This window comes from Crinia signifera, chromosome 3 (genome assembly GCF_055691185.1).
Source record: "Crinia signifera chromosome 3, ASM5569118v1, whole genome shotgun sequence".
NCBI lineage: Eukaryota > Metazoa > Chordata > Amphibia > Anura > Myobatrachidae > Crinia > Crinia signifera.
Window position 1 is genome coordinate 301,105,704 of NC_139219.1, and position 11,837 is coordinate 301,117,540.

At 44.5% G+C, this 11,837-nt stretch overlaps 1 protein-coding gene across 1 annotated transcript; it reads left to right on the top strand.

The window, feature by feature from the left end:
• The first annotated feature begins 1,407 nt into the window (after positions 1–1,407).
• Positions 1,408–9,502, top strand: RRM2 (ribonucleotide reductase regulatory subunit M2). Its single transcript, XM_083178543.1, has 10 exons — positions 1,408–1,625; positions 1,722–1,799; positions 3,437–3,586; positions 5,687–5,803; positions 5,908–6,041; positions 7,488–7,582; positions 8,238–8,371; positions 8,580–8,684; positions 8,822–8,935; positions 9,040–9,502. Exons 1-10 carry the CDS (start codon positions 1,536–1,538, stop codon positions 9,190–9,192), a joined length of 1,170 nt encoding a protein of 389 aa, XP_083034669.1. The 5' UTR covers positions 1,408–1,535; the 3' UTR covers positions 9,193–9,502.
• Positions 9,503–11,837: the final 2,335 nt, after the last annotated feature.

Genomic DNA, 11,837 nt, shown 5'->3' on the forward strand with positions numbered 1-11,837 from the left:
GGAGCTTATAGGGTCCGGTCAGGGGGGGTGTCCTGTCCGAGGGGGTCCCTGTGATAGCTATCACCAGGGACATGGGGGAGGGGAGATTACAGCCTCCCCGTGTGGTCCGGACCGTCCGGTTTTTGCTACATGCCCGGACCATTCAGGGAGGCTTTATTCAAGCCCTCCTCCTCTCCCTGGTGACAGGTGTGACAGACAGCCCCCCCGGACAGGACACCCCCCCGGACCGGACGATACAAGCTCCAAAATGCAGAGTTTGATGTCTGGTCCGGCGGTTTTGTTCTGGTCCGGTTTTCACCCATACCCCGGGGTCCCTGTCCCAGTCTGGCTTTTGGACAATGGAATCTTGAACAGAAGAGATTATCCCATCTACTGCGGAACATACAAGATGCGTTCTGACAGTTTCTCAGTGAGCTGATTTAAGTGGCTGTGACACCCTCAGACTCCCTCCCAAACACACCTGCCTAGGAATCTGCTCTAGATTACCCCATCCCTCCCCCACTGTAACATGTGCATGCTGTGCTAGTTTTATATAATGACTGCTGCTGTGTAGGAATTGGAAAAATGTTATGTTCCTGGTGCCAGCAGAGATGGGGCACGTACATGGTATCATTGCTCTCATTATACTTCAGGGTTGCCTACCTGACCCTGTCCCCTTCAGGGAGAAAATGAAAGAATCAGCATAGCAGGAAAAACGGTTTCCCAGCATATCATAAGCTGTACATTATTGTGATAGTAGGGGCAGCGATGTCAGGGCATGCTGAGACTTGTAGTCCCTGCAGTCCCCCTCCACTCTTTGTTGTTTCAAGTAAAAAAAAAAAAGTGCAAAGAACGCGCGGGAAATTTTTGAACCACCGGGACACGTCACGTGACGCTCCAGCTCCTTGATTGGACGAGGCGTTTGACAGGCAGGCAAGCGAGAGGGAACCCTCTCTCACACATCACACAGACACAGGAGCGCGCCAAATCAGGGGAGGGGGGAGAAATAAGCCTCGGTGCGATGGAGCTTGTGTGTATGTTAACCTTCCGCCGTATCGGTCACACACCGTGTAAATAACGTCTTATATAACGCAATCGGGAGATTACAGTACAGTACTTTATTTCACGTGTAACCCTGACACTTGAATGTTACACGGGTACATGCCGCGCCAGGCACTTATATAAGCATTGTGTACATGTATGTAGCATGAGTACACGTATGTGGGGCTAGCCGCTATTGTGTGTATTATTGTGTAAGGGAAAAGAGCGCTCTTTTCTGGCTCGAGTTAGGTAACAGCTGCTCCGTCCTCACACCTGATTGGCTGCCCGTGAACGCCCCGCCTCAAACACTGGCACAGGCCGCCTCCTGATTGGCTGCTCTTCCCCTGGCGCCAAATCCGAACAGGGTATAAGTAGCCCAGCTCGGCACAAACGCGGCAGCATCTGCAATCTTCCCCTGCAGCACTCACAGTACACAGCTTCCCGCACCACCGGCACAGCATCTTATCTCCCGCTCTCAGCTTCGTACACCGCTCCCCGCCGTGTCTGTCATCGCCATGCTGACTTCCCGCAAGCCCTTTGGAGCAGTCGCTTCTGAGAATATCTCCCCCATGAAGTCCCTGGCGCTGGTGGACAAAGAGAACACGGTGAGTCCCGGGCTCCCCCATTCTGTTACCGACCTCTGCCGCCTCCTCGCTGTAAGTAGAGGCTAAACCTGTTCTCTCTCTTTCCTGTACCTGCAGCCGCCCACCTTGAGTAACACCCGCATCCTGGCCAGCAAGACCGCCCGCAAGATCTTCCAGGAACCTGAGCCCAGTTCGGTGAGTTCAGCCCAAACCCTCCCTGCTGTGGTGCTGGTAGTAGCAGCATCATGCTCTGTACTTGCTGCTTAGTCGGGGCTGTAATCTGTAAATCAGGGCCCCGGGTGTCAGTATTCTGGCGCCAAATGCGTGCAATTGTAGGGGGAGGGGGGCCACAGACTGGCAGCGCGGGGCCTCGGCCCCTACTCCCTAAAATCAGGGCTTCTCTGGTAGCATGCTCCAGCCCTATACGCACTGAGTGCCTTGGGGAATCAGGATGGCACATCATACCCTGGGTTAGTGAGCAGCACTGCTGCTACCTCCAGCCAGTAGATGGGGTGCAATAATGCTCATGGTAGAACTGTTAAATCTAGTACAGGCTTTGCTTTGGAAAGGGACAATACTAGTAAACGACATCCAAGATCAATCCTTGTGTCAGAAACATCATGAGTCGTTATTGGCGCTGATGATGGCTGGACATTTTGCATTTAAGCCTGATGCGATGGTGGTTTTCATATGATCGCGACTCCTTTTTAAAGGCATTAAGGTAGCTTGTGAATGCTTAAAACCCCATAGGAGCCCATGGCTTGTCATGCTGGGGATTGGGTGAAAACTACTGCTGGAATGGAGCAGATTTTGTCTGCAATCTCAGCCAGTAAGAAGATGGTAGTGTTGGGATGGACATTGGAAGCCCACCATCTAGTGATATCTGGGTATTTGTCATACAATCTTTTGATGCCTTGGTAACTGGCCATTGCATCCAAAGAATTCCGTAGTAAAAAAAATAAGTAATATATCTGCAGGTTGGCTAGGGGTGGGACCTTTGCAGCACAATCAAATGTTTTCCATTTGATGGTTGTGAACATTGATTGCTGTTGTATGCAATAGCTCCCCCAGCCAGGACACCCCACTACATATTGGAGATGACCATCGTTCTGATTGGTGATGGTACAAACCCATTGTTAACTGCATATCAATGGTTATCCATCTTTGACTGACTGGCCCATGGGCCAATCAGAGCCTGGTGCTGTTAGGGAAGAGCTAGGCTCCATGTCTTGGCACCTTGGGCATGTGCTTTGGAATCTATTTGGCTATGATGTGCCATCGATGGTGAGAACCAGATGGCTCTACTCCAATCAATGGTAAATCGTTCTGCATAAGCCATTGATGATGTAATGTTGATGGCCATCCCTTATATAAATACTGTATTACAATAAGAGTTTGATACAGTAACAAATGCTTGGCCAGCCCTAGGTAACGTGTAAATCTGTATATTGCTGACCTAAAACAGTGGTCCTCGGGTATCCCCAACTGTGCATTTACCAGGTCTACATAGAATCGGTGAAAATACCTCCACGTGTGGTTCTTTTAAAATGTGCCCGAATAATCTGCACCTACTGGTTGACCTGGAAAAACGTGTACTGTTGGGGTTACTTGAGGACGAGGGTTGGGAACCACTGACCTAAAACATTACCACCGCTTAACATTAATCAACAATTGTAAAGCAAGCAATGGTGGTAATCAGTGCAGTAATGACATCCAATGACAAAGCATTTTTCAACTTAAAAACATTGATTGCTTCAGGAGTCTGCTTGGCAAAGCTCCTACGAGGGCTACTCCTTTAGTATGTTACCCTGACTAATGACTCTTTTCTACAGGTAAAAACCAAAGAACAGAAGAAGCAAAGTGTTCAGGATGAACCTCTCCTACGTGAGAACCCCAACAGATTTGTCATCTTCCCAATCAAGTACCATGACATCTGGCAAATGTATAAGAAAGCTGAAGCTTCTTTCTGGACTGCAGAAGAGGTGAGCTGACTCAGTATAACTTGCTAGCTTTTAAAGAGACTTGTTGCTCTTGCCCTCACATCTATTGGTGCTTTTCCACAATCATACTTGTGCATCTAAAGTCAATTGCTTTAAAACCTGTCTGAGGTTTAACTTTTACCATTTGTCAGTGATTGCATTTGGCAAAAAACTGGGTACCAAGGATCCCACACTTCAAGAAATTGGAGTCCTACTCCACTGTTTCTGGGTCCCATGATTAAGCTTTGAGACCCCCCCCCCCCCCCCCCCCCCCCCCCCCCCCATATAGCACCAAAACACCCCATAAGTTATACACATACACTATGCTGCATTTTGCTTTTTTAATAGTACAAATTAGGGATGGCCATTTCCATCGATAGTGCTTAACTATGCAATGGATGACCATCAATATTTTTACATATCGATGGTCATCCATTGTGTTTGATTGGCCTGTGGGCCAATGAAAACATAGGGGCAGGGCTATGCTCCGTGTCCCGACACTTTGAAAAACATTGTTTTGCTATTCCATCAATGGAGAGGAAACCATCTGGTTCTCCCCATCGATGGCAAAAGTATTCAACATCGGCCATGAACCATCGATTTCAAATCGTCGATGGCCATCCCTAGTACAAATGCTTATTGCATTGCAATGATCTTGTGGTTGGTCTTCCATTACTCCATTCAACTTCACTCCACTTTTTACCTCGAGACTCGTCCCGGAATATATGGATGAGAGAAACAAGAGGGCAAATGTGTAGAATTGTTTCCACTAGTTTAGATACGTCCTATCTCTATAACGGTGATGGCGTACCAAAACTCACTAATCATTAAACAAGCACATCAAGGTTTCTTTAAAGGCACAGTGCCATCTTATCCACCGTGAGTACGGGTACGCAACCCTATGCCTTTAAAGAAACCTTGATGTGCTTGTTTAATGATTATAATAGTGAGTTTTGGTACGCCATCACCGTTATAGAGATAGGACGTATCTAAACTAGTGGAAACAATTCTACACATTTGCCCTCTTGTTTCTCTCATCCATATATTCCGGGACGAGTCTCGAGGTAAAAAGTGGAGTGAAGTTGAATGGAGTAACGGAAGACCAACCACGGGAACAACAGAAAAGGAGAGTATATTTTAGTGATTTCATTTCTCATAGTGCCCATGAAGGAAGCCGCTTAATTCGGAATTTATTCTTTATATAACTCTGTTTGGGGGAGTAAAGGTTATATCCCCAAATTCCTGAAAGGGCGAATCCTTTTATCATAGTAGCACAAAGGAAGTCTTCAACCATTTTCTTCCATTGCAATGATCTTGCATGGGAAAACCAGGGTTAGGGGCAGGCAATGCTGTGTGTAGTGATGGTATAAGTAGAACGCTGGGGATAAAGGAGGGGGTTAAGTTCAGGCCCTGCCTAGGGGAAGGGATAAGGTGATTGCTGAATGAGTAACACTGGATTCCACAGGACTGTAATTTACAATCATTAACTAACAAAGTGGGTTCATGAATACGAGTTTGATTTAGTAGCAGCTGCCTTACACACACGTACGTTCAGGAAAGCAGTTAACTCATCCTGTCAGACCAGATGGCTGGCAGCGACTGGCCATGCACACTACCCGGTTTTGAGCGGACAGCCGCTCAAACTGCATTAGGTGAGGTGCTTTAGCTCAAAACTGATGTGTTTATGGGTCTTAAGCTGCAGTGGCACCTCCAGCCCCTGCACTGGTCACTGCACCAAAAGATGCCCACCTTCCCACACTACTCCCACCTGCAGTACACCAGAGCCACCTTCACACCAGGTACTATGTCTACCAGCCTTCTAAGGTGCAATGTTCACAATGCTGGAGATCGGTCACTGGTGCAAGGTGCAGCGCGTCACACAGCCAAGTGCTTTAAGTGGAGCCATGGTTAGGGTTTTCAGCTCTCCCCTGCAATGTGCCTTACCTACCATACTATCTAAAGGACCAATACATGTCAAAGGTGCAGCACAAAGACAGTGACTTCACAAGGAAGTTTTTCTCTACCTTCAGAATTAACATTTAAAACTGCATTCAAAATTCCTTTGACCTGTGTATTAACACAAAAAAAAATGTTCTGTTATAGGTGGATCTATCTAAAGACCTCTTGCACTGGGAGTCACTGAAGGATGATGAGCGGTTCTTTATTTCTCATGTGTTGGCTTTCTTTGCAGCTAGTGATGGCATTGTGAATGAAAACTTGGTAAGTTAATGTGAGATTGTCTGATCTCTAGTTATTTAATATTGACTGCCGTCCATATAACATAGAATTATATATATATAATTTTTTATTTTTTTTTTCTCCAGGTTGAGAGGTTTAGTCAAGAAGTGCAAGTAACTGAGGCACGCTGCTTTTATGGTTTCCAAATTGCGATGGAGAACATTCATTCAGAGATGTACAGTCTTCTTATTGACACATACATCAAAGACCCCAAAGAAAGGTAAGTTGCTGAATAAGTCAAGTGGCTTTGATCCCACCAAAATGATGCTGCAAAAAGACACTGCTACTGTCACTTAACTTTTGTAATTTAAGTAATGCATCAAAAGTGCAGTGCCTCCCTAACAGTCCAGGCTTTATATATTCATTCAGAGATGTACAGTCTTCTTATTGACACATACATCAAAGACCCCAAAGAAAGGTAAGTTGCTGAATAAGTCAAGTGGCTTTGATCCCACCAAAATGATGCTGCAAAAAGACACTGCTACTGTCACTTAACTTTTGTAATTTAAGTAATGCATCAAAAGTGCAGTGCCTCCCTAACAGTCCAGGCTTTATATATCAATGTTAAGTCGCAGGTGACTTAATTAGTACATCAGTGAGTGATACCATTTTTTTTTTCATCGGTATCCTTAAACCCAGACTGATATGGGGTGTATATATATTCTGCAGATCAGGCAGTGTTCTGTATACGTACTGCCCAGTTGTCACTGTCACAATTGGGCAGGTATGTGTACATGCACCTACCCAGTTGCATTGTCATTCACCGCTGGTTTGTGCAGTTGACGATTGCCTTTACACCCAGCACAATGCACCCAATGCCTTCAGATCCACTTGGCTACACAGCTGACACAATAGTACTCAATGAACTCTTTAAGGTGCATATGCACCAATTTTTGCCCAGCCTGTAAGGACAGATTGTCATCACTGTGGGGAAAACCACTCAGGAAACCCCCCCCCCCCCCCCCATATAGGGTAGCACTATGGAAAGCCATCCACTAAGCCACTCATCTGCTGGTAATACCAACACATGAACTGCTTTTCTGGCGATTATGCGGGAGAGCTCATTGCCAGGCCTTACATACTGGGTGGCTTTGAGCTGAAAGCCGCTCAAACTTAGTTTTGAGCAGCTTTCAGCTCAATCACCCAGTGTGTATGGGCCTTTAGACATATTGCAGGTACACACTAGATAACAAACCAGTGATATCAGCTAGTGTACTCAGGACTTGGGTGTCTTGACTGCATTTGGGAACAAATGTACGTGCATAAGAACTCTTGTAAGGAAATTCAGTTAATTCTTGCACATTAGAGTGTAATGTTGGCATTGCTGAATATAATAATCGCCCCTATGGTAGTCCAATGTGCTTATCACAGAATTTTCACCATGGTCAGTTATGCATCAAAGGTTTTTTATTTATGATCCTAGACTATCGCAAAAAATCTAAAGCTGTGGACAGGCTGATGTGGTTGCTGCCAATATTTATTTGGTGCTGGCAGTTGTGGGGGCAGGTCATTGAGCAGCATGGCCCTCGTTTAGAGGTCACATGACACTATATTCAGGCAGCACACATTGTCCCCAGGTGCTCATCACTTTTAGCACTGACTTTTGTGGCAAGGCAAAATGGGTGCAGCATTTGGCATAACCTAAAACACACCTCTCCACCTCCAGGGAGTTCCTGTTTAATGCTATTGAAACACTTCCTTGCGTTAAAAAGAAGGCAGACTGGGCTCTGCGTTGGATTGGAGACCAACACGCAAGTTACGGTAAGAAGCTTCCTCATTCTCAACAAAGCTTACATCAGTGCATGTGTAATGTGGGTAGCAGTGTAACTGCTACCGGTAGTACCACCTCTTTAGCACTGAGCCTGTGTTCACTTACCATAATGGCTCAAACGGGGGTTTGGTTGTTAATCATTCTTGTATAGGCATGGCCATTGGTGGACTGGCAACTGAATTCCATTGACAGCCATCCCTTTCAGTAAATGGCCTGCAGGCCAGAGGGTGACGCAATGCATCTTGCAGGAAAAATACTTTACTCTGTGCCATTGATGGTTCTGCCATATATGGCAAAAGCCTTCAAAATTGTTCCTTAGTCATCAATTGTGAATTGTCACTGGTCATCCGTGTGGTTTTCCTCAAGGAATATCTTCTTGGTTTGGGTCATATGAAAATTTAGTCTGTAGTCTGTAATCTCCACTGGAGACTGCATGGGCATCATCTCTCTAAAGAGCTGCAAAATGTGCTATATAAATTATAATGTTCCAGTGCCGTATTCTGCAATGTAGCTTTATTATATTAGGCCAATTGGCACTAAGCATTTAGTCTGCAGTGATATTGCATGTTTAAACTAAACTCTGTGCTTCTGTTAATCAATGACTTTCCTTAACCATCAACTTGCATCTTATTTCATCCTATATAGGAGAGCGTATAGTGGCTTTTGCTGCTGTGGAGGGCATTTTCTTCTCTGGCTCGTTTGCAGCCATCTTCTGGCTGAAAAAACGTGGACTGATGCCTGGTCTCACTTTCTCAAATGAGCTCATCAGTAGAGATGAGGTAGGTATTGCTCTAAACCAAGGATGGCCAAACTGTCCCTTAAGATCTACCAACGGTCCACGATTTCAAAATCACCTAGCTGGTGCCCAGCTGTAATCATTACTGTCACATTTAAAAACCTGCATTCATTCCTACTATAGATCAAAAGGTTGCCTGAGATGCTTGGACAGATCTTCCTCGCTCACCTTTCACCACTTCTGTCTTACAGGGCTTGCATTGTGACTTTGCATGTCTTATGTTCAAACATCTTGTGAACAAACCATCAGAAGAACGGGTCCGCGAGCTCATTACTGATGCTGTTGGCATTGAGCAGGTATGTTTGGCTCTAACAAGATGGCAAATCAGTCTGCATTTGTCTAGCTTATTTCTCACTGCAAAATCAGGCGTTTAAACTTGGTTCTGCAGTGCCTTGGTTATGGTTTTGCATACTTAACCTACTCTTCTCCATAGGAGTTCTTGACTGATGCCCTACCGGTAAAGCTTATTGGCATGAATGGTGACCTGATGAAGCAGTATATAGAGTTTGTTGCAGATCGTCTTATGTTGGAGCTTGGCTTTAGCAAGGTAAACAGATGCTGCGGGTGGACGGCGCTAAATTGCATTCTGTCTATGTGCCGACTCCCCATAAACCTAACGTCTGGTTGCTAACGTATGACCTTTCTTTCCAGGTTTTCAAGGCAGAAAATCCTTTTGACTTCATGGAGAACATTTCTCTGGAAGGAAAGACCAACTTTTTTGAGAAGAAGGTTGGAGAGTACCAAAAGATGGGAGTAATGGCAAAGACATCGGACCATAAATTCACACTAGATGCTGACTTTTAATTGAACTGCTTCAGTGATGTGGCGTTTTTAACCTGTGCTGTCTACAATGAAATCTGCACTGATCGGGCACAACAAGCTATCAATGTGCTCTAATCAGGGAGGTCATGTCTGTATTGTGACACATGCTAGTTCTGTGTAGGCATGTGTGCTTGAAACACTCATGGGTACAGAAACGTGTACAGCTTGGTGTTTACTACAAAGGGTGCTGTGTACTCTGCAGGGGAAGAACTGCTTGTTTATTTTGTGACTTTTAGTGTAAATTAAGGTTTTTATTTCTGTATAAACTGCACTTTAATAAACTTTTTATAAAAAAAAAAAAAACCTGTTCAATTACGTGTTCTGAATATTTCTTAAGTGAGACAAGTATGTGTACAAACAGTTATTGAAGCATAATCTTTACACCGTTGGTTATTGCATGACTTACACCTCTTCATAATGCAAAGCATTTACTAAAACACTACTTCTAGCAATGGGATATGTATTGGCGATCCGAACTTTTTTTTTTTTGACCATTTTATACAGTGTAGCGAGCACAGTAATCCGTGGGGCTTGCTGCACTAGATAAAATCAACTCCATGTATAGTGCGGTTATGAACAGGTCAAATCTGTCTGTGAAAATACACAAGTACCGTATTGGCATATGAAGGTTCTGCAACAGAGCCCCCCCCCCCACATGGGTCTTACTGATTTATGCCTTTTATGGACAAGATGATCAAAAGCAAACCTAATTAGTGTGGCGAGGTTTAATGTGGTCTGTCTAATGCAGACAGATTTGAAGAGTGGCACTCTTTCAAATGCATGGCTTTTCTTACAGAAACGTTACACAACTTAAACTGAGGCTACAGCAGTGCTGCCCCTCAGTTCATGTTTTCCAGGTCTCCGCACAGAATCACAAGTAAAATATGTGGATCTTTTAAAAGGGGTCCATGAGTAATGAGTGCACCTGCTGGGTGACTTGCAAAACTTCTTGTTGGGAGTACTTAAGTGAGGTGGGGAACCACTGGGCTAGAGGGTCAATGTGAACATTTGAATGTTTTAACCTCATGGGATGCATTAAAAGCCGTAAACTAAGGTGTTTTGGAAGTCTAGACTTGAACCAGGTCTTCTCCGCCTCCCGTCAAACGTCCCACAATTCACTGAGCCAGTTAGTTGGCTGCAGAAAACAATTGTAGTTGCCACCTGTATCAAATTATTGCCACACTGGTATATGCAAATGTAAGCTAGTTTGAGGATCATATTTATTCTGGAAGTGATCCTTTGTGGTGGGCGTTTGAAGGACCCTTCACCCCCAACTGATTAAAATTTCTTCTGTGTATTTCTTGGTACTGCCGCACAATGGGGGCAGCAGGAGACCACCCCATTCCCTGTATCACATTGCAGCACCTACCTGCTCAAATGCTAGTAGCCAATCACTGCAAGTGAGCATGCCATGCTGACAACTCCAGCAAGTGTCATCCATAGACACTTGCCCAATGGGAAATCCACTACTGAGTCTCAGCATCTGTCCCAATCCTACCTAACCTTGCAGCATTATCAGTCACCCCATCAATACCCTCCATGTTAGGACATCCCGATTACCAGAGAAACACTAACCACCCACATCCACCACCACAATGTACTGCTTATTGCTCCTCCTCTCGCCAGTTACAAATGAAATCCTTTTTTTGTTTTTCAAGCCCCAGAGAAAGGTGGGTGTTTTCGTATAGGCTTTTTTTTTTGTGTGTGTTTGGTTAATGTCAGAGGACATACATCTGAGATATGGTATGTAGTCAGTGGATAGACCATATCTAGGTCGACAGTGACCGGGTCAACACAAGCTTATGGTAGACATAGGCTAGGTCGACATGATTTTTTTTTTTTCTTTAGGTGGTTTTTTATAGTTTACTATCCAATTGGGGCATAGAGCTGTAATATAATAGTGTGCACAAAGCATGGCGAGTAAATGCGGTACATGTATATGGTGACGTACAATTACATAGACACAATAAAATCATGAAAAGCTGTCCAATAAGTATGTCAACACTTTTTGTCTATCATCTATATAGATTTGCAAGCACTGGGGCAGAGACGGATGTGACTGTTCAAATATTCTATGTACAGTGCTGCGGAATATGTGGGCGCTATATAAATAACTGTTAATATATCTGGTTCCACTTTATGTTAAGCACCTTTCCATAACACTGTACAGGAGAATACAAGAGGCTGCAGTTTCTACTCAGTATTCCCCCCCCTAAAGATTTTATGGTACTTATGTAATATCTGGGCTCCCGTTTTTATTATGAGACCGCGTCCCCTCGCAGGGCTCGCTGCGCTCACCACGCTTCGGGCACGGTGGCTCGCTGCGCTCGCCACACTATATAAAATCAACTCCATGAGTAGTTGGATAGTAGGGGTATGAAAAAATGGGGTGCATTTAACATGGGAGCCCAGATAATACGTAAGTACCGATTTTACTGTACATACATATTGGAATGGCTGACACACGCACATTCATTTAAAAATCTTTTTTATAATCAAATGACCAGTACCACTCATAGCCACCTGAGGGCGTACTTGCCCAAGCAAAATAAATACCGTGTGTTTTAAGATATAGCAATTGAACTTTGATTAAACATTTTAGTTTAATATTAATGTTGCTTTCTCTA

Coding starts and splice junctions, on each gene's coding strand:
- RRM2 (XM_083178543.1), top strand. CDS start 1,536: ATGCTGACTTCCCGCAAGCCCTTTGGAGCAGTCGCTTCTGAGAATATC. Junction 7,583..8,237: donor AGACCAACACGCAAGTTACG/GTAAGAAGCTTC, acceptor CATCCTATATAG/GAGAGCGTATAGTGGCTTTT. Junction 8,372..8,579: donor AGCTCATCAGTAGAGATGAG/GTAGGTATTGCT, acceptor TCTGTCTTACAG/GGCTTGCATTGTGACTTTGC.